Source organism: Calidris pugnax, unplaced genomic scaffold (assembly GCF_001431845.1).
Source record: "Calidris pugnax isolate Ruff unplaced genomic scaffold, ASM143184v1 scaffold8, whole genome shotgun sequence".
NCBI classification, from domain to species: Eukaryota; Metazoa; Chordata; class Aves; order Charadriiformes; family Scolopacidae; genus Calidris; species Calidris pugnax.
In genome coordinates, this window is record NW_015090830.1 from 1,460,649 (window position 1) to 1,486,417 (window position 25,769).

General features: G+C 37.8%; 1 protein-coding gene across 1 annotated transcript in view; it reads left to right on the forward strand.

The window, feature by feature from the left end:
- Positions 1–1,346: 1,346 nt before the first annotated feature.
- Positions 1,347–25,769, forward strand: part of ADCY2 (adenylate cyclase 2 (brain)) — a 198,162-nt gene continuing 173,739 nt past the window's right edge. Inside the window, exon 1 of the mRNA XM_014941045.1 lies at positions 1,347–1,539. Coding sequence (XP_014796531.1) covers positions 1,489–1,539 — 51 coding nt within the window. The 5' untranslated portion in view covers positions 1,347–1,488. The remainder of the gene's footprint in view (positions 1,540–25,769) is intronic.

Sequence of the window (25,769 nt, forward strand, 5' to 3'; positions counted from 1 at the left end):
TAGATGTCAGATTGTAAAGCTTAGTATTACTATCTGGAAGACCACCTCACCTCCAAAAAATGCTCTGACAGCATTTGTAAATTTTTTCTAAGTTTACAAATTTACTTGTAAATTTCTAGCTTTCTTCTAACTATAATTAAGTCTTATACGCATAAGAAACTGGGGAAAAGCACATCAAACAGCTTTTACTTCAAATGTGAAGTATTTAAATTGAATCCATATCAATATTTATTTAAGAGTTGTCAGGGCGCTAAGGAAGCAACTACAAAACTAGGGAAAAAGAAATGTCGTTTCATTGTGCTTAGACCTCTTACAAATCATGAAATTGGTACTTTCAGATTGTTGCCAAGATTTCACCAGCATGAATAAATGGATACGAGGCTTTTCTCCATGAAGTGTGTGGTTAGTGGAGGATTTTATACTGTTGCAACAGTTGCATTTGGGGCCTGCTTTTGCCATCCCTTTTGTTACAAATAAGGCTGCTAAAATTTGTAACAGCTGCTGGAATGAGTAAAGATCCTGTAACCAGACTTTGATATAATGCTGTTGCACTTCAACCAGACATACTTTGGAACATATACAGAAATATAAATCAAATATTTACTCTTTTTTTAATGCATCTATTGCTATATAGATGATTTAAAGATATTAGTGTAGTAATATCCATGTAAGTTCTGTAAATAAATTTAATTATTGTTTATTCTGAATCTAACTTCAAGTTACATTCTAGTCCTTGCTCTGGGTGGTGTTTGCACGTTTTGAATTAAGCAGTTACTAGGAGAAAATTTATATATGTAATCTAGAGCCTATCCTTCCAGATAAATACTTTAAACAGAAGCAAAATGTATAGTACTTGGCAAAAATCATGGTCAAAAAGGCTTTTATGGGGTTATGGACACACAATTGATTTGGGAGGCATTCTGTCAGCTGCAGTCTTCAATGGGAAAGGTTAAATTTCACCTGCAAACTACACTAATCAGAGAAATCTTCAGAATTCTGGAGCAGAAAACCTATGCAGATTGGGTTTGCCTTTTAATTCACTCAGTCCTACAGGCCTGGTGCATTACTGTAGTGTGATTTACAGTTTTCCCAATCTGCTTCAATTCCTCAATTTAGTAAAAGAAGTACCATGCAGCAGTGAGGTTAATAGTTGTTTGTGAAGTTAATACTCCAAATAACAGCTCCTTACAGTGAAAGAAATCCTATTTTGATTCATCTCCCTTTTGATATTCAGTCATCTTTTTGAGATCTCCATGTGCCATCAGTTTAGAGTATGATACTGCTGTCTGACCTTTAAGTACATTAGTTTTTAACTTCCTTTTCATTTTCCTCTGTTTCCAGGAAATTGAAGACCATGTGGCATTTTTAATAACTGTTCCAACGGCCCTAGCAATTTTTTTTGCTATATTTATCCTTGTCTGCGTAGAACCAGTATTTAAGAAGCTGCTTCGTATATTTTCCCTGGTGGTCTGGGTATGCCTTGTTGCCATGGGATATCTCTTTATGTGTTTTGGAGGAATCATCTGTCCCTGGGACCAGGTAAGACAGTTGTTATTAATTTTACTTCACTGAGTACATTTCCAAGAACCATTCTATGCAAAAGTATTCAAATAAATTTTTGTGGGACATCTCATACAAAGTTTTTGTGACTAAGTGTTTGCATGCAGAGACTCAGCACATATATTTTATAAATATGAGAGATGTGCATACTTAGGATATGGAAATATTTGAAAGAATTTGGTTTTTTATTTATTCTCATATTCTCATATTTATTTATTCTCATATTATGCTCCTTTGCATAATGAACGTTTGATTTCAGTCACCAAGTTCTTTGTATACTGAATATTTGATTCTAGTGACCAATTAACATAGCAGAAATGCTAGTTTTGTTCAAGACTGCTGATGGTATCTTCTTCAGCCTAAAATGTTCAGGCTCTCAGTGTAGGCTTTCTGTGGTCTTCAAGATGTTCTTTAGCAACGTGTGAGAAAAAAGGGCTGGGAGTTTCCTTGTATTTCTAGGGAAATGAGTGGAAAAACAGTGGAATGAATACCCTTCACATTTTTTTAAATTTTGGAAATAAGACGAAGCAAAAATATAATTGCATTTTAATAGCAGCACTTTTCAAATGTCCACAAATGATGTGCAGTATCCAACACTGCGCCTGAGTGATTCTTCCGTGTTTTGCCATATCCTTTTCCCAAGCCTCTGTACATAGGAATACTCCTGATACAAGAATTGTAAGACTCTTCAAAGGGTGGAAAAAAGCTTTAAAATATTTATATATATCTTCTGAAAATTTCATGCTGATTCCATGAGTTTGTTATAAAATTTAAATGGTAGTGCTGTATCTGGGATGCCTTCTAGGTCTTTTGGTTAAACTTGAAACTAATTCTCTGACTTGTTATTCAGATCTTGCAAAGACTTATGCAAATACTGAACTTTAAACATGCGAGTAGTTCCTTTAAAAATCTTTAATTCAAATTATTTAAATTACTGGTGTATGTTGGTGATATTAGTTTTGGAGCCCTTACCTTTGTGGGTGACTTGTATGTTCTCATTTTCCTGGAAGGTTCAGGGATTAATTAGCTATGAAACTGCCTTCCTGTCTTTTTCTTTTTTTTTAAGTATTTGACACTAGCAAACCAGGTCATACTTGCATGTAATAAAAAGCTAATCAGAATATATAGTATTTTTCTCTAGATACAGGTTTCACCGTAGGAGTCCCTGTATCTTTGTGATATCAAGTCTAGATAATTTGCATGGTCTTATTTTTTTGATTTATTTATTTTCATTGTCAGTTGTGGGATGTCATGTTAGAATATTTCAGGATTTCAAGCTTAGATGCAAATATTTAATTAGCTGTATTATTTGTTCATTGCAAACTCTACGAAGTTTAATTTTGTTATTTCAGAGATACGATAATGATTTTCAAAAGCATGTGGCTTAAAAGAGGTCTAAGAGGGATGCTGGTGTCTCAATCCTGGGGTTGTATTTAGCCTGTGAAGGCAGTTTGTCCTGCTTTGCTTTCCTCTAAGGAAAAATGTGGCATTGCCCCAGCATCCAAGGGCCGCGGCTGGCTGTGTGAGGCAGGAAGGGCTGCAGAGCTCGGGGGGAAGGCATTGTCTTCCCGCAGGTTGCCAGGACACAAGTCCTCTGATGTTTCACTCTGTTCCTCGCTTTGTGTGCAAGTGCTGCTTGGAGAAGAGGATATTTGGGAGGGAGCTGCACTGATTTCTCTGCCAGCAGCAGCCGGCTCCGGGCAGCGGCCGTGCCCAGTGCCACGCAGGCTCCAGCCCGGAGCAGGCAGGGCTTTTCCAGAAGGCCTGGACCTGGCTGCAGATGTGTGGCTTAGCATCAAGCCTTTGGCACCTGGGAGTCAGAGGTCATCCGGCTCCCTGCAGTGAGACCCTTTGCTTCCCCAAACGCATGTATTTTTTTTCTCCTCTTTGAATTGCAGCACTGTTGTGTTGATCACATCTGTAGGTATACTTTTGCCTAGTGTCTGTGTTAAGAGTGAGCTAAAGAAATACAGGAATCTTTCTGGGAACTTGACACCTTACACAATAGACTCATCACAGGTTTGATGTTTTTGAACATTGGTAAAAAAAGCAGCGAGCAGTAAAATACTGCCGTGTGTTCCTGTGATGCTGGTGTTTTGATTGCTCTGCATCAAGAATACGTAGGTCAATAATCAGTGTTCACTCCTATAATTATACGTGAAAGCAAATCTGAAAAATCCTTCCCCAGTGATAACTGACAGTTTCTTTGTTGAAGTTTTACTTTTTGTGAATTTTAAAAACATTTTGCTTGGCTTATTAGGGTGTTTTTGTTGTTCCTTTATCCTTTCTATGAAAGAAAAGAAATATAATGTAAATTTTAAATTAGCTCTGTTTCAAATATGTCTTTGTCAACATAGCTAATTATAAAGTTATTAAAATAAAGAGGCAGTTCATGCACACTTATTTACTAAACAAGTGCTTTATTTTCATTTTCTTCAAATTATGGTCTAACTTGTGTTCTAGTCCAGCAGAGTTTAAAAATACTCCTATTTTTAATGTCTTCTGAATCCTGAGCTTCTTAAAAGTATCGCGTTTCTTGTGTTCTAGTAACTACAGAAAGACAAATTTTCTGCATACCATAGTTTATAGAAAGAACATGTTATTCTCTCATTTGTGCACGAGCCTTCTCCTTTTAAAAGACAACCCTGCATCCTTTCAATTTTGGCTTAATGATTTTAATGTTCTTTTTGGCTGTTTGCAACAGCTAAATGCAGTATTTCCTCTGTTGTCTGAAGGAACCTTAGGTGTGAATTTTTGCAGCTTTTGTTTACAATAAAAATACCACTTCAGAGAGACTATTTTGGTTATGAACTCAATATATATTTAATGTGGAGCAGTTCCTCCAGACCCTGCAGGCACATAGCTCAAATAAATTTGATGAACAGTAGAGGGCTGGAAATGAAGTGGCTGGTCAGGGCCATTGTTTTTTTTTTGTTGTTTTTGTTAGAAACCTGTGGGCTGATATGAAATAAGTGCAAAACATAATTGGTTTCAGCTATCTTTTTTGCTGTCCCTGCAGACTGCTTTTATCTGTCTGCATTTCCTTGTCTCTTGTTTGGCTGCAGCTACAGCTCTGGAGAGAATGCTGTTATCAGGTAGGTATCTGGCCGCTGTTTGTAGGGGAAAGGCAGTACAGCTGTAGATGGTTTCTCCATCCATTGGGCTGGTCCACAAGCCCCATGCTGGCTTGGTAATTGCCTGCTGAGCCTGATCCAAAGGCTGTAATTGTGACTAGGCTGCATGGGCATAATCACAAACCCATCTACAAGAGGAGCCAGAATATTTGTACTATCAACCATACCAACCAACTTACCTCTTCAGTTAGTTCATGCTCCCTTACTCCTCTACATGGACGATGAAGGGAAGCAAGTACATTGAGAAGGAGATGGTGGGTGCCTTAGTGAGGCAGTGGGTGTTTTACATGAAAAAACTTAGGACAGTGTTAGCAAGTGTTTGCGTGGCAACCCTCTCTTGGTGTCAGCCCAAGCTTCTGTCAGTGTCAAGCTTGGCAGTGGAGCCCCTGGTTTGTGGTCCAGGCAACTTAGATGCTCTGATAGGACCTACATGCACTACATTGTGTCACAGCCCAGAAGGAGGTTGGGCTTGCCTGGTGGGAGTTGTGGGACACCTGGCCAAAGTTGGTAGGAAAGAAATAGAGCAAAGGAAGTCATACAGGGACTCAGAGCAATTGCTCTACTGGTAGTTCTTTCCAAATTTAAGGTGTAAGCAATAATGTATGGAGGTGGTTTCAGTGAGGAAAGACCCAAGGAAGATGCTTAGAAAGGTGTGTGTGGGAATCAGTGGATGGTGTGTTTGGTGGAGGGCCAGTAATGCAAGGCAGGCAAGCTGAGGGACATAGTGCTGGTGGGAAAAGGCAATATATTGATTTTGTCACATTGGCGCTTCTCCCTGCTATAGGAAGGAGCACCTTCCCTTACAAAATGTAAATCTGGTACCTATCTGTAACATTACACGCCAGGGAATGAATTAGTCTCCTCTCGTGTCACTGACAGTGTAGCTATTGTACCACAGTCGCCTTTCCATGTCATCCTCTGACATGTCTAATACTTCCTCAGCCTTTTGTACAGGGTGTGTGTAAATATGTCATAGCACATTGATATCAATGGGTAGAAAGAGCTCTTAAAGCATACAGTGGATGATATAAAAAAAGAGTAATTATACAGCATTATACTAGTCTAATGAATTCTATCATTGCCAGATTTTGGTATTCAATTCTACTTAATTATAAATACGTTTGCAAAGCCCAGGCACCAGATGTGTTCCTCCTTGTCTATATTCAGTTTCAGCACAAAAACTACTTCAAGCAGGATTTAACACTTCTGGTTTCCAAAAAATTTATCCACAGAGTGCTGTGTTTAGAATTTGCGTTTGGCTTTTTTAGCCTCAATGCTACTTTTTGAGCTGAATCTAAAGCATTTTTGTTTGTTTTCTTTTAATGTGTTGGTATGGAATGGTTCAATTCAGGCCTTGGAGCAGCCCTGGTTTATGAAGTGTGGACAAAATTTTCTGTATTAGTAATTGTAATTTTTTTTGATACTTTCTTGGTAGTCTATCATGTGCTGAGGCCTGCATACAGCCATGGTAATTGACTCCTTTATTGGGTAGCAGGTGAGCTGGATGGGTCTGTGGAAAGGGAAGGACTTTCTTTGTACAAGAATTACATTGGGTCCCATTTCCGCACCTTGCTTGGGACCCGCCTTATCTAAAGTCAGACCTGCTGTAAATTGTAAATAACATGTGTGTTTAAGCATGCAAAAAAAAAAAGTTAAATGTTTGAGAACAAGAGTAGGGCAGGTGTCAGTAAAGTCAGGAAAGCGATGATGAGTTGCTCCCAGCTGTACTGCCAGCTCAGGATCTGGAGTGTGGGGGAGACTTGACATTTTTTCAAGTTCCACATTAATCAGACTAGCAGGAATAAGTATCCCAAGTAAGGAACTAAATCCTGTAGGAGCATTTCTCAGTACCTTGTCGGTGAATAGTCGCCTGAGAAAGGACATAAGGAAAACCAGGAGGCTTAGATGAAGATACTTTCCAGCAGATGATACTGTGCTTTAGGAGTAGGTGTGGTGGAAAAGGAAGAAACCCGCAGTCCACAAGTATAGGACATATTTGCAGTTATACTTGAGGAAGGAGAAGAACAGATGATTTTTATCTTAATATTAATATTTTTATAGACGTATGAAGTCACAGGCTTAATAGCAAGACATTTAGATGTGTTTACCAAGTCTGGTAAGGCTAAATCTGTAGAGAAGACAGGAAAAAGCTGAGCTATTAGAGACCTGCCAGCTAGTCATTAAAATCAGTAATATAGTAGATTAATATGGTAAAGTAGTGTGTGGAGCCCTTGGAACACCTTGTTAATGGTAATGTGTCATTGTTAACCTTTGCTATGTCATGGCATAGCTGCTTACGGAAAGGGAATTAATTTATTTTTTAAATAGGAAAAGGATTTTTGTTAAAAAAATAATAAAAAAATTGGTTTATTCCCAAAAGGAAGACTAGAAACAGTGCTAGAGTAGATGAGCATTATTAAAATAAATGTGCATAAAGACGAGGGGAGATGGCAGCTGTTGTGACTTCAGAGAGCATCAGGCAGTAGGAAGGTTGCTGGAGCTCTCTGGGGAATGTTTGCCTTTATTAGTGCTTTTTACTAGTGTTGGGGTGACAGAATGTCACCGCTATAATGAATTTGTTGGTGACCCAGTTAAAAGATTTCTAATACAGCAAGAGATCAAAATGTTATGGGGAAGAAAATCATGACCTTGAGGAATGCAGTAATAGCAACTAGATGAAATTTAATAATAAGAAATGTAAGATGCCTGCATTTGGGAACTAACAGCAGAAATTTCAGCTATAGGCTGAGAATTCATCAGTAAAAAATGAGCAGGGACAAACAGAATGAAGAGCAGAAGCATTAGTTGGTCACTGGGTTATTAGGATATGCATCCAGAAAAGACTCAGTTATGACAGCAAAGGATCCAGCTAAGGATGAAACCTCACCTGGATCACTATATACATTTCTGGTCACCTGCATTCAAAAAGGTAAACTGAAACTGGAACAAATGCAGAGACTGCCAAGAGAGATAGCCAGGAGAAAGAGTTTTGTGAGAGAAGATGCGAAGAGCTTGACTTTGGTACAGATCAACAGAAGAGAAGAATGCTGAGAGTGGTGTGACTGCCATCTACAGATAATCTGTGGTTGCAAACATTAGATTTGAGGAGAAGCTGCAGAAGATAAAGGATTATTGACATATACACACCGCCCAAGAAAATCAGCCAGCCATTAATGAAATTTAAACTGGAAATTAGAATAAATCCCTTAGCAATTAGGGCACTGGGTTTGTGGAGTGGCCAATATTCTCCAGATAATAAGGATTAAAATAATGAATTGGTTTTACAATGGAATGCTGACTTTAGCTGAGTCAAACAGTGTCTTCCATAGCAGGGACCGTGGACTTCAGTGATTCAGGAATATCCTTTTAGCTCTTTATTCCTTTGTACTGCGTACATCTGGGGTCTACTAAACTAATGTGAGTGACGATTTACTTTGACCTGTGCCTGAAGTTCATCTAAAAACCGAAGAGATGGATTTTCTGAGCTATAAAAGTTCACAGCTTTTTGCTATTTAATTGTCTTTTATCTTTCCAGTGTTCTTCTGGAGCAGTAGTCTCAAAGATTATAACATCAGAGGATAATAATCTCGCTATATTTCTGATTTTTTCAGGCATTCATTGAAAGGTTTATGAGAAAGGTTTAATGTAATACAAAGTAGAATGTGTCCTGCACCTTCGTCAGAAGAACCTGATGAAACCCTGGTTTCCCTGCTAGTTTGTTTTACTTTACTCCATTTCCTGTAGTGATTTTTCCATCTCAGAGCATACAATTAAGTACAAAGGCTGAGCTGATTGTAGATTTCATCAAGATTATTGCATAGTTTGTGTGCGGTGTGATATTTGCTGTGCAAGTCATGTGAATGAGTCTTGCTAAGTGAAGCATTAAGGTAACTCCATCGAAGTACAATAAAAATGTGAGTCTCAGATAAATATGCAAAACTGAATATGGAAAGATTTTTCTCTCTGATGGGAAATAACACTTACCAATAAGTATACTAATGTTTCTGAGAGTACTAAAACTAAGTAATAGTAATTTCAAATATCGTATTGTTCAGATGTTGCTGAAGTCAAGAGACTAGATGACAAATGGAAATTAATAATTTAAGCCATTCATGAAGCTTCTTATGTTCTTAATAATTGATTTGACAGTAGGAAATAAACATTTTAATAATTTCATAGTACATATTAGTTAACAATTACTTGTATGATGTGAGCTACCAGAGAACCATTAAAGAAGCTCTCTAGAATTCTTGTTAGCGTAATTTAAAGTAGCCATGCAAGCCTTTACCTTTCATTGGAATTGTTTTCCACTCAGAAATGTGACAGTTAACCTGACTTTCAGGATGGAATGTTTTGGCATGACATTTCTTGAGTCTCTTGGTTTGAACTCTTTGACTTTGCTTACCCACCTGCGGTGGAAAAGCTTGTACCTATACATGGCCAAACTCTGTTATTATTTTTATGAATTAGGTAACGAAGGGGTGTATCATCATAGATCCTGACCTTTCATAATTTTTCATAATCTGTCTCAAATCTGTTTCTGTTTGCAGGTTTCTAGTGCTGTAATAATTTAGCTAGTGAAGTGTTATACAAATTAAAAGAAAAAAAGATGGTGAAAAAGTTTCATAAAAGCTGCATAGGAAGACTTCAGTTTACTTGTTTGAGAGTGTTCCCTGGTTTTGTAGGTTTTATGAAGTTTTTGGCACAACTGTGGTGCTAAATAAATAACTCTTAATATCTGGATTGTCAGTGTCACTTCTAGTTTAGACTACGAAGAGGAAACAATTTCCCCCCATGTGCTTGCAGTTTGTGATAGGCTGGTTCTGAAATACCTTTCAAATCTATGATTATATTAAAACATAAATATATATAATATTTTATAAATAAATATATAAATCATAAAAATGCATAAATCTATAAGTATAAAAATCTATAATGCTATGCAGATATTAGGAAACATTGTTTACATTAAGTTAACTAATATTTGAAAGAAAGTGGTAAGTTCTGCCAGTTACAAATTTGTTGACAGGCTGAGCATATTTTTCATCCTGGTAACTCCATGAATAAGGATGGGCTGGTTCAGTAGTGAAGTGGATATAAAATACACGAGAGAAAGATATCTCTGTGAATTAGTCACAAATATTTGTACCAAAAAATTTGTGGTATTCTATTTCTTGTTACTAGAATTAAAAGTGTGATCTTAGATCTGAATTTAAACCAGTTTTGTGGCTTCAGCATGTCTTAGTTTTGATAGATGTAAGAAAGAGGTTTTGTAGCATGAAACACATCTTAGGATTTTTGGTAGCATTTACAACTGATTTGTTAATGTGGTTAAATCCTCTTAACGGCTTACAGAAGTTTTACAAAAGTAAGAGATAAAGAGATGGAGATACATTTGGTGTAGTAAGGCTCACTCAGTAGGAGTGGTAGAAGTATATTTAAGTTTTATATAATCATATGAAGAAATATAATTTGAAAAATTTCTATGAATAAATTTTTTTATATATCTTAAATGCACCAATATAATTGTTATAGAATTGTGTTACTGTATGATTTTAAATGCATTTAAGTTAAGGTTTTAAAAAATATAGAATTAAAATGTAAGTTATATAAATAATAGATAAATTGTAAAATGTAGATATATTGAGAGCTAGAAACTAGATGTGTATTCATGTTCATTTTGTGATTTTTTCTTTTATTGTATGTCAAAATACTTTTTTCTATACAAAGAACTGTGTGTTTCTTGTTTATTAGGACATAGCTTTTATGTTTATATTGGCTTAATTCAGTAATAGGCTGTCTAGAAAAATAGAAAGGAGAAAAATAAAGGACCAAGATAATAGTAAATTCTCAGAAAACATTTCAGTGTTGCAGAGGGACAATCCCAGAACACATTTTTTTTTTTCTGATTTTGCTGCCCTAGGTAGTGTATGAGATGATTTACATGTTTATATGAGAAGGGCTGAGAACAGGAAAGGCAAGGGGACTTTGGTAGGTTTCAAAACATGCAGTCTTTCAAAAGTCAGCCGGTAACTACTTGGGAGATCTAGACTGGGGAGAAGAACATATCTCCCAGCTTCATTACTGTGGAAAAGCTTAGCCTCCTGGGTCACCATCACAGGAACTTAAGTACCAGTTAGAACTGTGTTTGTCTTCTAAGAGCTTTGCTTTTTTTTTGCAAAAAATAAAAAGTGTGTGAGTGCTGAGAAGAAACATTGATCAGACTGTCTTATTCTGGCCACAGTAGTTACTTCTCATCTTTGCACAAGGAAGAAGCACAGTTGCCCCAGTTCATCTGAACTTGTAGGTGAGAACAGCCAACATTAAGTAGTGTAAGTGAAGCCCAGGCTGGGCTTCATTGGTTTGGGGAATCTGGGATAGAAATATGTTTTAAAAAAAACCACCAACAAACCCACAAAAAAAAAAAAAATCCCCAAAACAACAAACTGAAATGCTAGAGATTTAATTCAGAGCGGCTGAAAAGCCAAGAGAATTGCACAGAGCCCAGCATCTGTGACAGTGAGAGAAAAAACCTTTTCAGTCTATAAGGGAAAAAAAAATCACCCACTGTCCCTCCACATATATGCATTCACAAGGCTTAAAAGAAATAAATCACGTTTTCATGCAATGAAGCATGAGCTGTTGTGCCAGTTTTCTTTCTGTTACTACAATGAAGCTTCATATTGATTTTTATACCTTGAAATAAACTTCCTGTAAAATAGCACATTTATCAGTAGTGTCAGTTATGTAATATTTTAAGTTCCTGAATTATATTGTTCTGGCAGAGTTAGTTTGAACAGTTTAAAATTTGACTACGTGTTGAATTGCATTTTTCTTCATTTTAGCTAAGATACATATGTATAAAAATTCTGTGGCTTACTTTTCAGGGCATTATCTTTGCTTAAATTGGCCAACCTGAATCTCTTCCGAAATGTTCTGATTTCTGTACCATTTGCCTGATTTGCTAATAACTTTGTTTGGCCAGAAACATATTCAAGATGGCAGGTGGAGTGATGACTTAGACAGTAACTACAGTCTTCCTGTTTCATGTTTTCATCTGGTATTGCAAAATAATTTGCTTTTTGTAATCTGCAGCCTTTCCACATTAGTGCTTTCTAGATTTCTTCCTTCTGTAATTTATCACTTTGCACATTTGGAGTATGAATGTCCTTTGACTATTTTCTGCTTGTTTTCATTATTTCATAGTTCCTTTGTATTCCTTTTTCAGCTCTTCCTTTCATATGTTTCCTCCTAAGTTTGCATCACCTTCTCCTGTTTGCTGCGGCAGTTGTCTCCTCTTCCCCCTTATTAATGAAGACAGACTTTCTTCAATTTAATACAGTTATTTTTTCATCAACCTGTATTTTTTGTCTTGCAGTCAGCTGTAATCTTCATAACAATATTTTTTGCCTCTTTCAATACAGATGAGTTTACATAAGTAACAATTTTTAGGTGTCATTAGTGACAGTCATAGCATTGCAAGTTCAAATACGAGGGCTCAATTAGAGTTCTGTCATGTTGCCTTTGACCACACTTGCAATTCTGCTCCCCTGAACAAAAGAAAAGAAAAAAGCTGTGTGGCAAGGTTGTGTTTTTTTTTCTCTTTGTTGGTAATATAAGCAAGGAAAAGATTATGGCTTTGTCTTCCAGATTCTGGCTGGCGTTTTTTTTTGTGTTAAATTTTTGTGTTAGAACTGATCCTAAGTAAATAGGATTGCACTTCTAATTTGACAGTATTGTATACATTTTTCTTTATTATTGTATAATTATTAGTCTTGATCATTGCATTTTTTTTCCAAATAATTTACAGCTATGAAGGAAATGGCTCAAATAATCTCTGGCATAAAAAGGGTGAATATCTAAATAAATCATATGAAACATACATGTGCCTGAAAGCTTCTGCTTTCCATAAAGAACTAAAAAAAAAAAATAATCTTACCACAATTAAATGAGGTAGAGATTTGAGTAAGTCTTTTTCTTATGTCATGCTCTGATTATCCATTATGACTACATATGTTATCTGATGACAGTTCCTGTCAGTGTGTACATATTACTTACACACATACATAAACAAATATAATTTGGTGTTTTAAATGACTTTTACACAGATGAGATTGTGATCTTAGATACACATGGATGCTCTTTATTTTCTTCTTGCAATAACCTGAATTTACCTAGCATTTAGAAACTTATTTAAGAGTATCACATATGATTTTGGGTCTTTGTCAGGTCCAATGTGGATAAACTGCCAGGTCTACCTGATGACCCCGAATATTGACAAGGGAAGGAAAGTTCGTCATCTGCATGGCATTAATTTGTATATTAAATTCTATTAAAAGGTCAGATGGTACACAAGAAAAAATCGGAAAGATCATGTTTCCTTGGTCAGATTCAGACTGGAAAGTGAAATCCTGATTGATAAGAAAGCCCTAAATGCAGAAAAGTGCAATAAATGCACGTTATCATGTGTGAATCACATTTATTTCTATGCTACCATATAATTTGAGCACAGGAGTTTGATACTCATTGGTGATGTAGGCAGGTGGTTACAGGATATATTTCTCTAAAGGGGCTAGCAAAAGAATCTATACTTTAATAGCTCTTAATTTCTTTTCTTCTTGCATCTTCTTATTTATTTTCAACCACATTTCAGCAAGTACTACTTTTCTCAAGCTGTGTGAACATTTCTGCAAAGGGTGTTTTACAGTATTGCAGGCTCATTTGCAGAAGTCAGCTACAAATGGAAAATCTTTCTGGATCCATAGAATTTGTATTGTTTCTGTGATTCATTATTTAGCTAACGATAGAGATCACAGATTAGTGATTTCACATAATGTAGAAATGCAGAACAAAACAACCTTATCTCTTGTGTTGTTGCAGCATTTGTATTCTTTTTTTACCACGCTGAGCAACTGCCTATCATTGGAATTTATAAATAAAATGGGATTTATTTAATAAAATGTCAGGTTTCAGTTTTCAGTACTTTTGCAATGGTGTTACCACTCTACAGGAGAGGGTTTTTTTCACCAGCTTTATCAAAACAGAGTGAGATTGCCAGGCCAGATGTAGCCCTTTCTTGGGATGGCTGCAGTCTTGGTGATATTGGGGGAGGACTGAAGTCAGGAGGAAACCCCACCACTGACCTCTGTGTCTGGCTTCTGCTTCCCCTTCCTTCCATGAGATAAGACCTGTCCCCAGTAGCAGGTGGCTGCCATTTAGTGTGCACATGCTGAGCACCAGATGCTGGAGAAATGTTGGAGTTGCTGGGTGAGGTTGTCAGGGAGGATGGAGGACACAAGTTAGACTGGCCACAACTCCTGGGGCTTGATCCCAGGTCCTGGGGTTTCAGTATTTGGAAGAAGCCACCTAGAAATGTGCACATGCACTCCGGCCGCAGGGAGACCCGGACATGCAGGTGAAGTAATGACTTGTGTGGAAGTGGTGCCTATTGATGCTTTAGCAGACAGCCTTCCCCACTACTCTTGTGTTTTCCTTCTTTCTGGGAACTGGGAAAGTTGGTCACACAGTCCTCGACAATAGATGGCTCCTGGGCAACAGCATGGAGAGAGAATGACTGAAGGGAAAGGTGAAGAAGTAAGAAGAGTCGGGCTAAAACTGTAAAAGAAATATAATTTTTAATTAGGGATAAGTTAGTGTAACCTGGAGGGAAAACAAAATCCCCAGTTGAAGTAGGCAAGGAGCAGCGCGCATTTTGTGTGTACAGAAAATAGACTTTCAACTCTTGTTATTTGTGTACTTAGTGGCAATGGACAGAAATGGGATGGCAAACAACAATCTGCAAAACTATTATAGGAGCTATAAAAACAATTTTGAGGTATGGAAGGTCAACAATATTGTGTATTTCAGGCTGCTGTGTCTTATTGTCATGCGGCTATAGTAAGGTTTCTTGCTGTTAATGAAATTGCTGCTTTAATGCCTCACATCATCAAGTACTTTACATACTGAAATTTATCTCATGTACTTTTAAATACAATTTAACACTTGGCATTCTAATACTAATTTAACTCTCCAGGTGTTCGAAAAAAAAAAAATAACACTAGCAAGAGGGGGTGTGTGTTTTGAATAGATAACTTTAATGCAGAATACGTGTAAGGAATTCAGTCTTTTTAAGCAAGTTCTGTGAAATAATACATAAACCTTGTCACAATTTTAGAATATTTTTTAAAGCAAAGAAATTTCTGGGAAAAAAATAGTCTAAAAATGTTCTTCTTATGAAATATAACTGAAAATGTGATGGTTTCAGTGACTTACTGGTAATAAAAGTGAAGTTTTTGCTTTACACCTTGTTGACTTTTCCATGCTTTGTTATAATTGGAATTTAAAAAAAAAGAAAGTTTACAAACCCAATGTAATGTTTTTAAGTGATCTTTTCGGTATCCCTTAAATGGCAAAGTATCATCATCAGTATTGAATTGTAGAGTAGGTAAAAGATCTCCCAACACTTGTTTAAAACTCTGTTGCTCTAACCCTCCTTCATCCTGAGCCATCTTAACCTTGAGATCCTCCAAAAGAAGCCATCAGCTAAACTAGCTGGACATTAAAAGACTCATAGCTGTGTCTGTGCAATTGAAACACTGCTCTACTTAGGTTTCTTCTTACTATTAAGTAAATTACTACTTGAAGATCTCATTTTTCAGTTCTCAAACTAGTGACACTTTCTTAGTGTCATTGTTTTTCTGACTAGAGATATTGGGAATATTTTTAGTGTTGAATTAATTTTATGGAACTTTAATACTTAGGGTTATATGTTTTTCACAGCTAAAGCTATGAGTTAGGGAAGAGGCAGTGCTAAGCAGCTGGTGGGGTGAGAAACCACAGTAGTACCAGTGCTTAAGCAGGCAGAGCTGCCAAGTGGTCTAATGGAAACCCAGGTCCTTGTTATCCCGAAATGTCTTCTGCTTCTAGACTCCAACCCCTTTTCCTTGAAAACTCAAATCTTTCACTCCTCTAACTTGATCCAACTCCCATACCCAACCCCTTCTGTTCCGAATGATCTCCTAAATTATTCCCAAACTTCTGTCTCAGTAATTCTTCCCATTCCTTTCATTCTTGCTTTTTAAGTCCTCCTAGCCAGAAACCACATGGCCAAGGTTCCCTGCTCCCATTTCTGGGCATGTCTCTGTACCTTTTTTGCTGCAGTTTTTTCTGCTCAAACATCAACACTACGGTAGTTTCTTACTCCTCTGTGGTATAGTATTCCACTGCTTGCCAGCAGATTAGCAGTCTGTCATGGGTCTTTGAAGATGCACCTGATAAAGCAGACCCAGCTATTTTTAAAGAAGCATATCCACAGCTTCTGTTCTGGTATAGTTTAAATATTCAGATGGGTGTTATTTATCAAATCATTTTGGACAAGACTCTTGAGAGCTGGAAAAGCAGGACAGCAGGTCTGTTTATGGTACAGTTAAACTTGTTTATAATTTCTGAAACATTTCACATAATTTATTCTGATTTTCAAATTACTATCTCACTAATTTTCATTTAAACTTGTAGGATAGTACATACCTGAAATACTTAGGCAATTTACAGAATATGCCAGTTTGTCTTTTTTTTTTTTTTAGAGAAAATCTTTCTACCACTGGAGAGAAAATAATATTAAAAAAAATGTGGCAAATTGAAAAAAACGGTAATGATTGAAGTAGATAATTTCTGTGAATGCATGAAATCATCTGAAGTAAAGCAGATCAGAAATCGTTTATGGGGTATTAAGAGATAATCACCCCAGATTTTTAAGACCTTCTTTCCCACCTCTCTGTCTAGTAATTTTAAGGTGGGCAGTCCTATCTGATCCCAAAGGTTTGGGAATCACTGACAGCGGACCTTTTCAACACACTAAATTAACCCCTTTACAATATTGTAGTTAGCACACTGACGCAGCCTCTGGTCCTTGAGTTAATTCAGATATAGCTGAATCAACTGTCTGTTTCCACATGCCTCTTGGTGTGTGAAGGACCCCCAAAATTGGGCAAGCGGGATGCAGGACAGTGATTCTTTCCATCGACATATCCAGAGTGGAATCTTTCCCAGAATAGTATCTCTCATCCAATCCGTCCATCTGTCCTCCTAACGAAAGGCTTTGTTCCATCTCCAGTCCAGTAAAACTGGCTTAAAAGCTCCGGAGAAGCCTCCTGTAAGATTGTTCTCGAGTTCTTCATTACAGTTTAAATCTCTTGCAGTGAGAAAACAATGTTATAAAGATCGTAATTAGATTACTACTATTAGAAATTCCCAGATGATGCATTGCCATTGTCCACTTTGACATTTACATAGTTTTAATGTTGACAAACTGCCCTTGAAAAGCTCAGTTGAGAGTGAATATGTCGCAATCATTAATCCATTGTGCTTGGGCAAGCATTTTATCATGATTATCAGAAGACATTTGCATGAATACAGGCAAAGGTGACATATGATCTAGCCTCCTCGCACTCAGGGGGTAATGGCTTTTCAGCTTACTCTGAGGGAAAGGAGAACAGCTGAGGAACCAGCTGGAACAATTCCAATGTTCGGCAGGGTCTGAAGCTGAGTAGGAGATTTCCCCTGGAGCAGCGTCCAGGAATGACAATGGTTCAAAGCCCTTCTGTGCAGCATCTCACACATCTATTTTGTCCTTTTTTCATTACCTAAATACTAGTATGCTATTTTTAGATGTAATGCAATAGCCGGTCTTGCGTTACAAGTGCTTATTTTTATTTTAAATGTCCGACTTTCCTTGAATTTTGGAGAATGCGTCATGTCCCCATTTGTTTAATAGGTCATCATGAAAGTAATACTAAGCAGGGATCATTAAAGGGGATATTGTGTGTGACGAGTGGAAAGTTATTTTTAACCATAAGACTGAAGAGCAGTCTCCTCTATCCTAGTCCCCCAAAAGACAAGAATGACTCATTTACATTTCAGATGAGATACAGATACCGTCTGTTACCAACTTTGTTCAGATTTGAGTTGAAGCCTTCAATAGCTTGCTTTCAGATGAATAAAAAAATGACAGGTTATTAAATATATCAGGAGTAATGTTTATTCAGCTTTGATTACACTGAATCTATAAGAGATAGCATATTTAGCCAAATTGCATGCCGTATTGCAATTATTTTAAGAAAAATTCTTTATTTTTATTTCAGTCCTTTAAAAACAGTAAGGGACACACAAAAGCCTTGGTCTCAGAAGTCAAGAACTGTTGAATTCTCTACTTAGTGTCTCGGCTTCCCACTTGAGCTGCTTTGATGTGAGAAAGAATCACTTTATCACTTGCAGAATATGAAGCTTAATAAAATATATTCCTTCTCCCCTGGAAGAGCGTACTTTTTTGAGGTAACATGGAATAGTGAATTACTTCATCTGGTATCTTTCTGTATGTTACTGTAAAAGAAACAGTTTTTATGGCTGAAAACTACTGTTTTGTCTATATTGATAGTCAAAAGTGAAGGTATTTCCTGTAGGAGAATAAATTCAAGTACTTGTAACAACTGCTATAATTTTGGTGGAAGTACTGGAAATTCCTCATCGGATCCTATTTGTGGAATAGTGGCCGTCACGAACATTTACCGCTCAGATTTTTCAGGGAGCCCTGGCAAAGCGGAATCGATCTCTTGTCACAGCGGCATTTCGGCGGTATCCTACTTTACTGCAGTTGATTAGCGGCATAAAACCTCCAGGGACTGCTTTGAGATGGATCAAGGTAATGCTTAAGAGAGAATTCCTGCCCAGCCCTGGTGTGGTACAAGCTGGCAAGCCTTAGATAAACACAGAAGTGGCAAAGAGCATGCAAAGCCTGTTCAGGGCAGGCTGGGGAAGGATTTCCCAGTGCTGCCTGAGCTCAGGAAGGGCTGGCAAACTGGCAGTGATGTCTTGTGGCCGGGGCTGCTGCTGCCACCACCACCATTTTTTGCCTGCCAGCTGTTGATCAGGAGCTGGCTCCGGCAGCTCTTCCAGCTGGAGAGGCCTTTGTGGCTGCATCACAGATGTGTTCGTGGTGTTGGCTGAAAAAATGAAAGAGCATAGGAAAACAGCTAAGAAAGAAATCGGTTTGGTTGAGGTTATCAAAGGTGTGATTGCTCACCTGCTGCATAGTTTTGCCAGTAGCAAGACATGTAAACTGACAAACTGGGGAGCAGAGTGGCTGGTCTGATGCATGCCTGTGCAGCTGGTTATTTGGAGGACAGCTATAATTATAGGATCCTTTAGGTTGGAAAAGACCCTTAAGATCATTGAGTCCAACCATTACCCTAACGCTGCCAAGTCCACCATTAAACCATGTCCCTAAGTGCCACGTCTACGCTTCTTTTAAATACCTCCAGAGATGGTGACTCAACCCCTTCCCTGAGCAGCCTGTTCCAATGCTCAATCCATATGGATGTGAAAGAAAGTGGGTATGGAGAAGGTAGCATGTTTTAGGTCAAAGGAGGATGATAACAGGCTTCTGTGCCATCAGTACATTGAGAAAAGGAAGATCATGTTTTATCTTTAGTGATACTTGAATTGTTACCTGGACCAAGAAATGGGGTGCCTTTATGCTGCGTCAGGACGTGTACATATGGAGTCAGGCTGCAATCACTGCAGACAGACCCATTGTCCTCTTCCATGCCCCCTGTGCAGCAGGCAGGCGGTGTGCTACATCATCACTGGCTAGCACAGAGGAACCTTGTGTGCTACTGGTTTGCTCAGTGTTGGGTGGCAGGAGTGAGTGCTGGGGGCATGGTGAGCTGGGCACACAGTGGGGAACGGCTGAGGGTGATGGGGAGCCTGGTGTTTCTATTTCCTAGCAGAGGAGATCTTAAGTAGGATTTACAGCAGCAGGCACTCGGTCTCAAGGTATTACTGTGGGAGAAGAGCACACATGTTTGTGGAGCTGTTTTCTCTGCCTCTCTTTTGTTACCAGCACTGATCAGTTCTTGCTGCTGAGGAGAGTGGAGAGGGCACTGGGCTATGGAGGGTTGGTGAAATGCTCTGAACGGTGATGCTAATGTGTGTAGCAACCCATAGAAGGCAATTCTACTTAGTTTTGGCTGAATTGAAGGTCTCCCTCAGGGGATCCAGGCTATGACATTGGCACCTGAAAATATGACACAAATTAATACTTCTGGTATAGTCTTGGTAATTGTAAGGATAACATCCAAACATTCCACAGTATAGAAACACTGAACTTTTTTTTTATCTGCCTTCATTTGAAACTGGACAGTGATGATGACAAACACATGCATGGAATAATACATACAGATTTGCAGCACAATCCGGACCCACAGCTCCTGTCAGATGCATCAAAGCCTTAACTTCAGACATACTTTGTGAATATAATCTCCATGTAGGCACACTTTCTGTTTTCAGCTGCAAAAAAAAAAGTTTAAATGAATGTGCACGTTATTATGTGCACATTATTTTGTGCTATTTATGCGGTCCCCAGAACCTGGACACAGATATGTGATTTATATGTATCTAGCTATCCGTACTTGATTGGAGCTTCAGAACTGTAAATAGTAGCTAGAGATTTCTTTCATCTCAAGGATAGGGAAAGGATTCAGACAAAAAAAATGAATTGCCAGTTGGTGTACTGGTTTCCTGTCAGTGCCATAAAGATAATACTTGCTTTGCTAGAGGGGACCTCTTCTTTTGAAGTGGAAAGGATGGAGGAGATTAACATATATTTTATGTTCATTGTCACAGGTGTATGATTACAAGGAAAAAATTAAAGTAACAGCAGAGAGAAACGTCGTCTTTAAATGTGAAAAAACTGATTATGTAAATGGTATTTGGGTAATGCAGTTTCTTCCCCCATACCTCCACTTCAAAGAGATACACCAGCACTGCAGGATAAATGGAATGAAGCAAGCATGTATTCAGATTTTCCTCCACCCACCATCCCCCGCTTTAGTGTTTCTAAATGTTCGAGTACTTCTGAATTCTCATTTTCATCACTGAACAGTTCTAAATCCAATCCAGTAACTATCAGCAAAATACCACATCAGAATTCAATGTGGAAACTTCCTAATAGTTATGCTGCTGTGACATCAATGTAATGGAGACAAGAATAATATTTTGCATGTCTTTTAGTTATGTTTGGTTGGTTGATTTACCCATGTGAAGGAACTAATGCTTAGCAGAAAGTCTTGCTGTTTGCTCTGCTTCAGGTAACACTGGCTGAGTTGCTACAGAAGGGATGGTGGATGATGCAGGAGGAAAGCAGCTGATGTTCCAGATGTCAATTTGAATGTATATTTATAGTTTATAGAACAATGTTGCTAAAGCTCTAGATCACTGCTTGTAAAGCATTCCTGCTTGAATGCTTCATCTGGCAACAGCAGCAGCTCAAGGAACCTGAGAGTATTTATGAGCCATCTGCTGTTTAGGAGCACTTGTTCTGGATTTGTCAGGAGTTCAGCAGATGAAAAATTAAGATTGAACATTCACAGTTTCATTTCATAGTCACATTCTCATTAGGGAAATACACCTGGCCTTTGTTATGTGCTTCTTAAAAAAAGTTTATGGCATATTTTTTTTTTAAATGTTTAAAAATAGTATCAGGAAAAAGAAACCTATTAGAGCTTTCAGTAGTTTTAAAATAACTAACTACCTGAAACACTAGGTAGCTGTGTTCTGTGTTACACAGAATTTTTCACTGTGTGCTTGTAAGTCCTGTGTCATTTAAAGTGTGGGATATTGTTTTTTCCATGTTTCCCAGTTGTAATTGCTGCTCCTTCTGCCCCTATAAGCATGATGGGTTAGCATCATGTCTTCCCTTGTGGGAGGGTTGTTCCGATTCCTTCTTGTTCCAATTCCTTACAGCCTCTGTCAGGTGCAAGTACATATTTTCAAATTCAAAATATCTATCTATCTAGATATATAATGTCTAGATAGTTTCTTGATATCTGAATCTGAAGAATTGTCAAAAGAGTCAAAGACATTCTTTCTATAGTGCTAGGGATCTTTAAAATTTCCAGGCTTCTTTCTCTGCCTTGGTGGGAAATTCCATTCTTCATTCTCTTCAGAGGAGGTAGGAAAAAAGTCCTGGTTCCTCTTATCACAACCACTGTTGCTTGAAGCAATTGAGGCTTTGCAACTGCTGTTTATCTATTGGATGTTATTGGAAGCCTGTCATGACAGAGACATTTTTGGTTTACAGTTTTTAAGTAAAAGCTGCATGCTGAAATAGAATTGATCAGAATTCCTAAGTCATATGTAGGTCCTATAGGTTATCACAAATGAGCCATTCAACAGCTAGCAAATCAACACAAATATGTATTTATTTCAGGAACAAAAACCCATTAAACAGAAAATATGACATTGGGTGAGGACTAGGTATGGTTGGTTTCTTCTTTTACGATTTCTGGGTATGTCCTGTGTAGCTGCCCCCTTCTGTAGCCCAGTTATGTTTGTGTGAGTTATGTGCTGTGTGAGCAGCACATACACATTATTATAAGGTAACACGTTTTACGTACAATAACTTTTATCTGTGCATGCATTTAATTATTTTACATGTTGATAAAAAATACTAAATCCAACCAATCAAAAAAATTCTTCATATTATGTGATGTATTTGAGATTCCTGCTCTAGCAGGGCAGGAGACATTTCTTGCAGATAACTTTCAGTAATGAAAAACAGGACTGCCAAGGAATGATTTCTTCAAGAACCACATTTTATCTTAAAAAGTGCACAGAAAAAACAAGCGAAAACTGCCAAGAAGTGTGAAGGTTAAAAAATTATTCTGTCTGAAATTTCTGACTGATTTTAAACGTCAGCTTTTAGAGCAAAACAGGACTGCAGATATCTTTTGAAGCCGATTTTAGAATGCCAGCTTTAAAACAGGGTTGTTCCCAGGCAGTTCCACAAGGATTTGTGCATTCAGAAACTTGAATTGTTTAGAGAAATCGTATGGGTCGTTGCTTTGTCTGAATTTATGTACTCTCGTAAAACTGAGAGACTAACCTCTCCTAAGACGGTAGCCTCCACCTCTCCAAACCCCAAACCACTAAGGACCGAATTCCTCTGTAACAGAAGACCAGTGTAAAATATGACTGATTTGAAACCTTTTACCTTGCATTTAAATTCATGTTTCATGAGCACTGGAGGCCAGACACCAAGTGTGTTTAGACTGATGATACACTGCTGTAGCTTTGTTGAGTGAATACCATAATGAAAGATGCTGTACCAGAAATGGAAGTCATTAGTCTTGGAAACAGGGTCAATAATGGAAGTCATTAGTCTTGGAAACAGGGTCAGCGAAAGAAGTTACACCAACAGCAAACATTTATGAGAGACAGGCATCTTTTCATTCACCTTAGGCAGCTGCAGTCCAGACAGCAAAATAAACAGAACTGTGTTAGTACTTGGTATGTTCCTGGGTGAGACTGACTCTCTTGCTAGCATATATTGATTCCAATCTAGAGGACACTGAGGGAGGAAAAAACCAACCAGGACTGATGAGAAAACTATTTTAGAACTCATTATGAATAAATCAGTAACATAATTTTATTTCTACCTGAGTGATTGATAATTGTTAATCTTTCCCCAAAACTCTCATATTATCAATAGGCAAACATGTTTTGCATATGCTCTTCTTCTGCCCAAATATTACCATTTCTCAGCTTGTTCAACTTTATGGGCAACGAGCATGGCTTGTATTCCCTGTATAAAGAGTAGAAGATAACTTGGGAATACATCCTTTAAAAAACCAAAGATGGGTTGAACAGAGTTTAAAATTTTTAAATATGATCTCAATGGTATTTTCCCATATGTAAGTACCTCCTGAAGTTGCTAAGGGATGTTTCACAGTTGGGAATGAATTTGGTCTCTGCAATTGCCAATAAGTGAGTAATGGTTTCGTGAGATACCATTATATATGTTGCCTGTACTGTAAAGATGTCTGGGAGCCTTCTGCAAAGCACTATATCTTCCTGTTCTCCTTGGAAAGCCTGTAAAAGAGGTTTCTCATTTCAAAACAATTATTATTTTGCAAAATATGGCTTAAAAGGGAATATCTTCATGAAGTTTTATATATAAATTAATAGTTTATTGATACATTTGCAGGCTAGCATAAGGGATAAGAGAGAACCTGGTTTTCCTTTCTGTTGAGCAAATCATCTTGATTTGCTCATATCATCATATGGATTACTTAACAGAAAACAATCCTTTTTTGTCTGATTACGTAGATGTGAATCAGGCAAAGAACTGAGCTTTGCTTTTCTTTTACTTAGAAGAAAACTGATCTATGTGGTACAGATTTTTGTTACCTATTTTTTGTCAATGTTGAAAAATAAGAGCTTCATGGCATCCGTCCTACTGCGGAATGGTGTGATCTCAACTTGCATTAGTAATGAAAGGGGAGCAGAAGCATAGCATATGTCAGTACTGTATTTATCTTATGGTTATCATTGCTTGAATTGTGTTGAAAGAAGAGTTTTTAATATTTTCGGTGGATGTGGAGTCAATTTTTTTCCAGATTTGGGTGGAATAAATTGGTAGTCTCAATGGATAGCTGTCTTTCGTATGTGAGGGAAGGATGGGTTTATAACTGGTGCTTTTACTGCTGATGAGAACTTTAGTAGGAGGTTTCGTATGATTAAACCTAGGCAAGTTGATGTGACATTTTCTGTATGGTCTGCAGGGTACTTAAAAATAATGTGCCGCATAATGCTCCCTGGTTTTTATAACTCTAATTACTCAGTGAAAAATCTCCATTGCTTAAATATTCAGTACATATTAGTGCTTTTTGAAATTTTGGGTCTTGAATGGGTGGAACTTCCTGTTTCTGAAGCTGGTATGTTTCACTGTTTGGTGGTGGTTTAGAAGGTTTGTTCCCGGTTTTGTACACCTCTGTAAGCTGATGGTTTGAAGTTGTTCTTGGCTAGCTGATGCAGTATGGCTGGCTGCAGGTGTGTTACGTGTTTGATCGTACCAGGAGCAATGGGTTTATCTTCCTATGCAGGGTGTGAGGGCTCTGGGTACACATCTCTTTCACCCAGCATGGTGGTTTTCACACTGGTGTATATTGTGCTTGCCCAGTAACTGTTTTTCCAGACATGCTGCTTGGGCTCTGTCTTCAGAGCTGGTACTATAAACTGAGAAGCCAGGAAATACTGCTTTCCTTCAGTAGAAGAGAGCATGGGAAGGGGAAAGAAACCTCATGTTTTGAAACATTCACAGTGTTGGGTAGAAACCCCATCCCTGGAATTATTCAAGGCTGGGCTGGATGGGGCTTTGAGCAACATGATCTAGTGGGAGGTGTCCCTGCTCATGGCAGGAGGGTTGGAAGTAGATGGTCTTTAAGGTCCTTTCCAACTCTTACCATTGTATGATTCTGTGAAAGACAAGTGGAAAAAATTGTGTGTGTTTTTTTTTAAAGTAAATAAATAAAGGAAGTAAAAGTCAAATTTAGAAAGAGGAGAAAATGTAAGTATTTTTAATTTTTGTGTCTTATGATTCTCAGTAAAACAGCTACAGACTCGAGCATCAGACAATCCTGGTTTTCACCTAAGAAGAATTTCTGGTCTTGAGGAAGGCAAACAGAAGAGCTATAGAGTATATAAAACAGAGTATATTCTGCTTCTGAATAAACCTGAAATCAGGGGGAAAGTAGTCTTTTTCAGTCTGAAGCAAAGCCGATCTGACAATTTTGTTTGTTTAGTCTTTTTTGTTATTATTATTTGCTTTCTGGGGTTTTGTTGGTGTTTGGTTTGTTTTGTTGGTGTTTTTGGTTTTTTGGTGGGGTTTTTTTGGACAGCTTGGGAGGCAGTACAAGCAATAAGAGATAAAGATTGTTTGGTTTAGCGGCAGAAAGATTTGTCTGAACAGTGCTGAGCCTGAGGAGCCTGCTGTCCCTTGCAAGGACACTGCAAGAATGTGCTTGGGAAAGGACAATTTGGGAAGTAATCAGTATGTGCAGAAAGAGCCTGGTCTTTTGATAAGGAAAATACCCACCAAAACCCCCCAACAACTGGGACCATTTTCCCTTCCAGATTAAGTTTCATCCTCTTCAGAGGTGTTTTTTCAGAGGATTGGGCTTCCTAAACATACTAGTGCAACAGTGCTGCCACACCAGGAAAATTATTTGTTGGATGGATGAA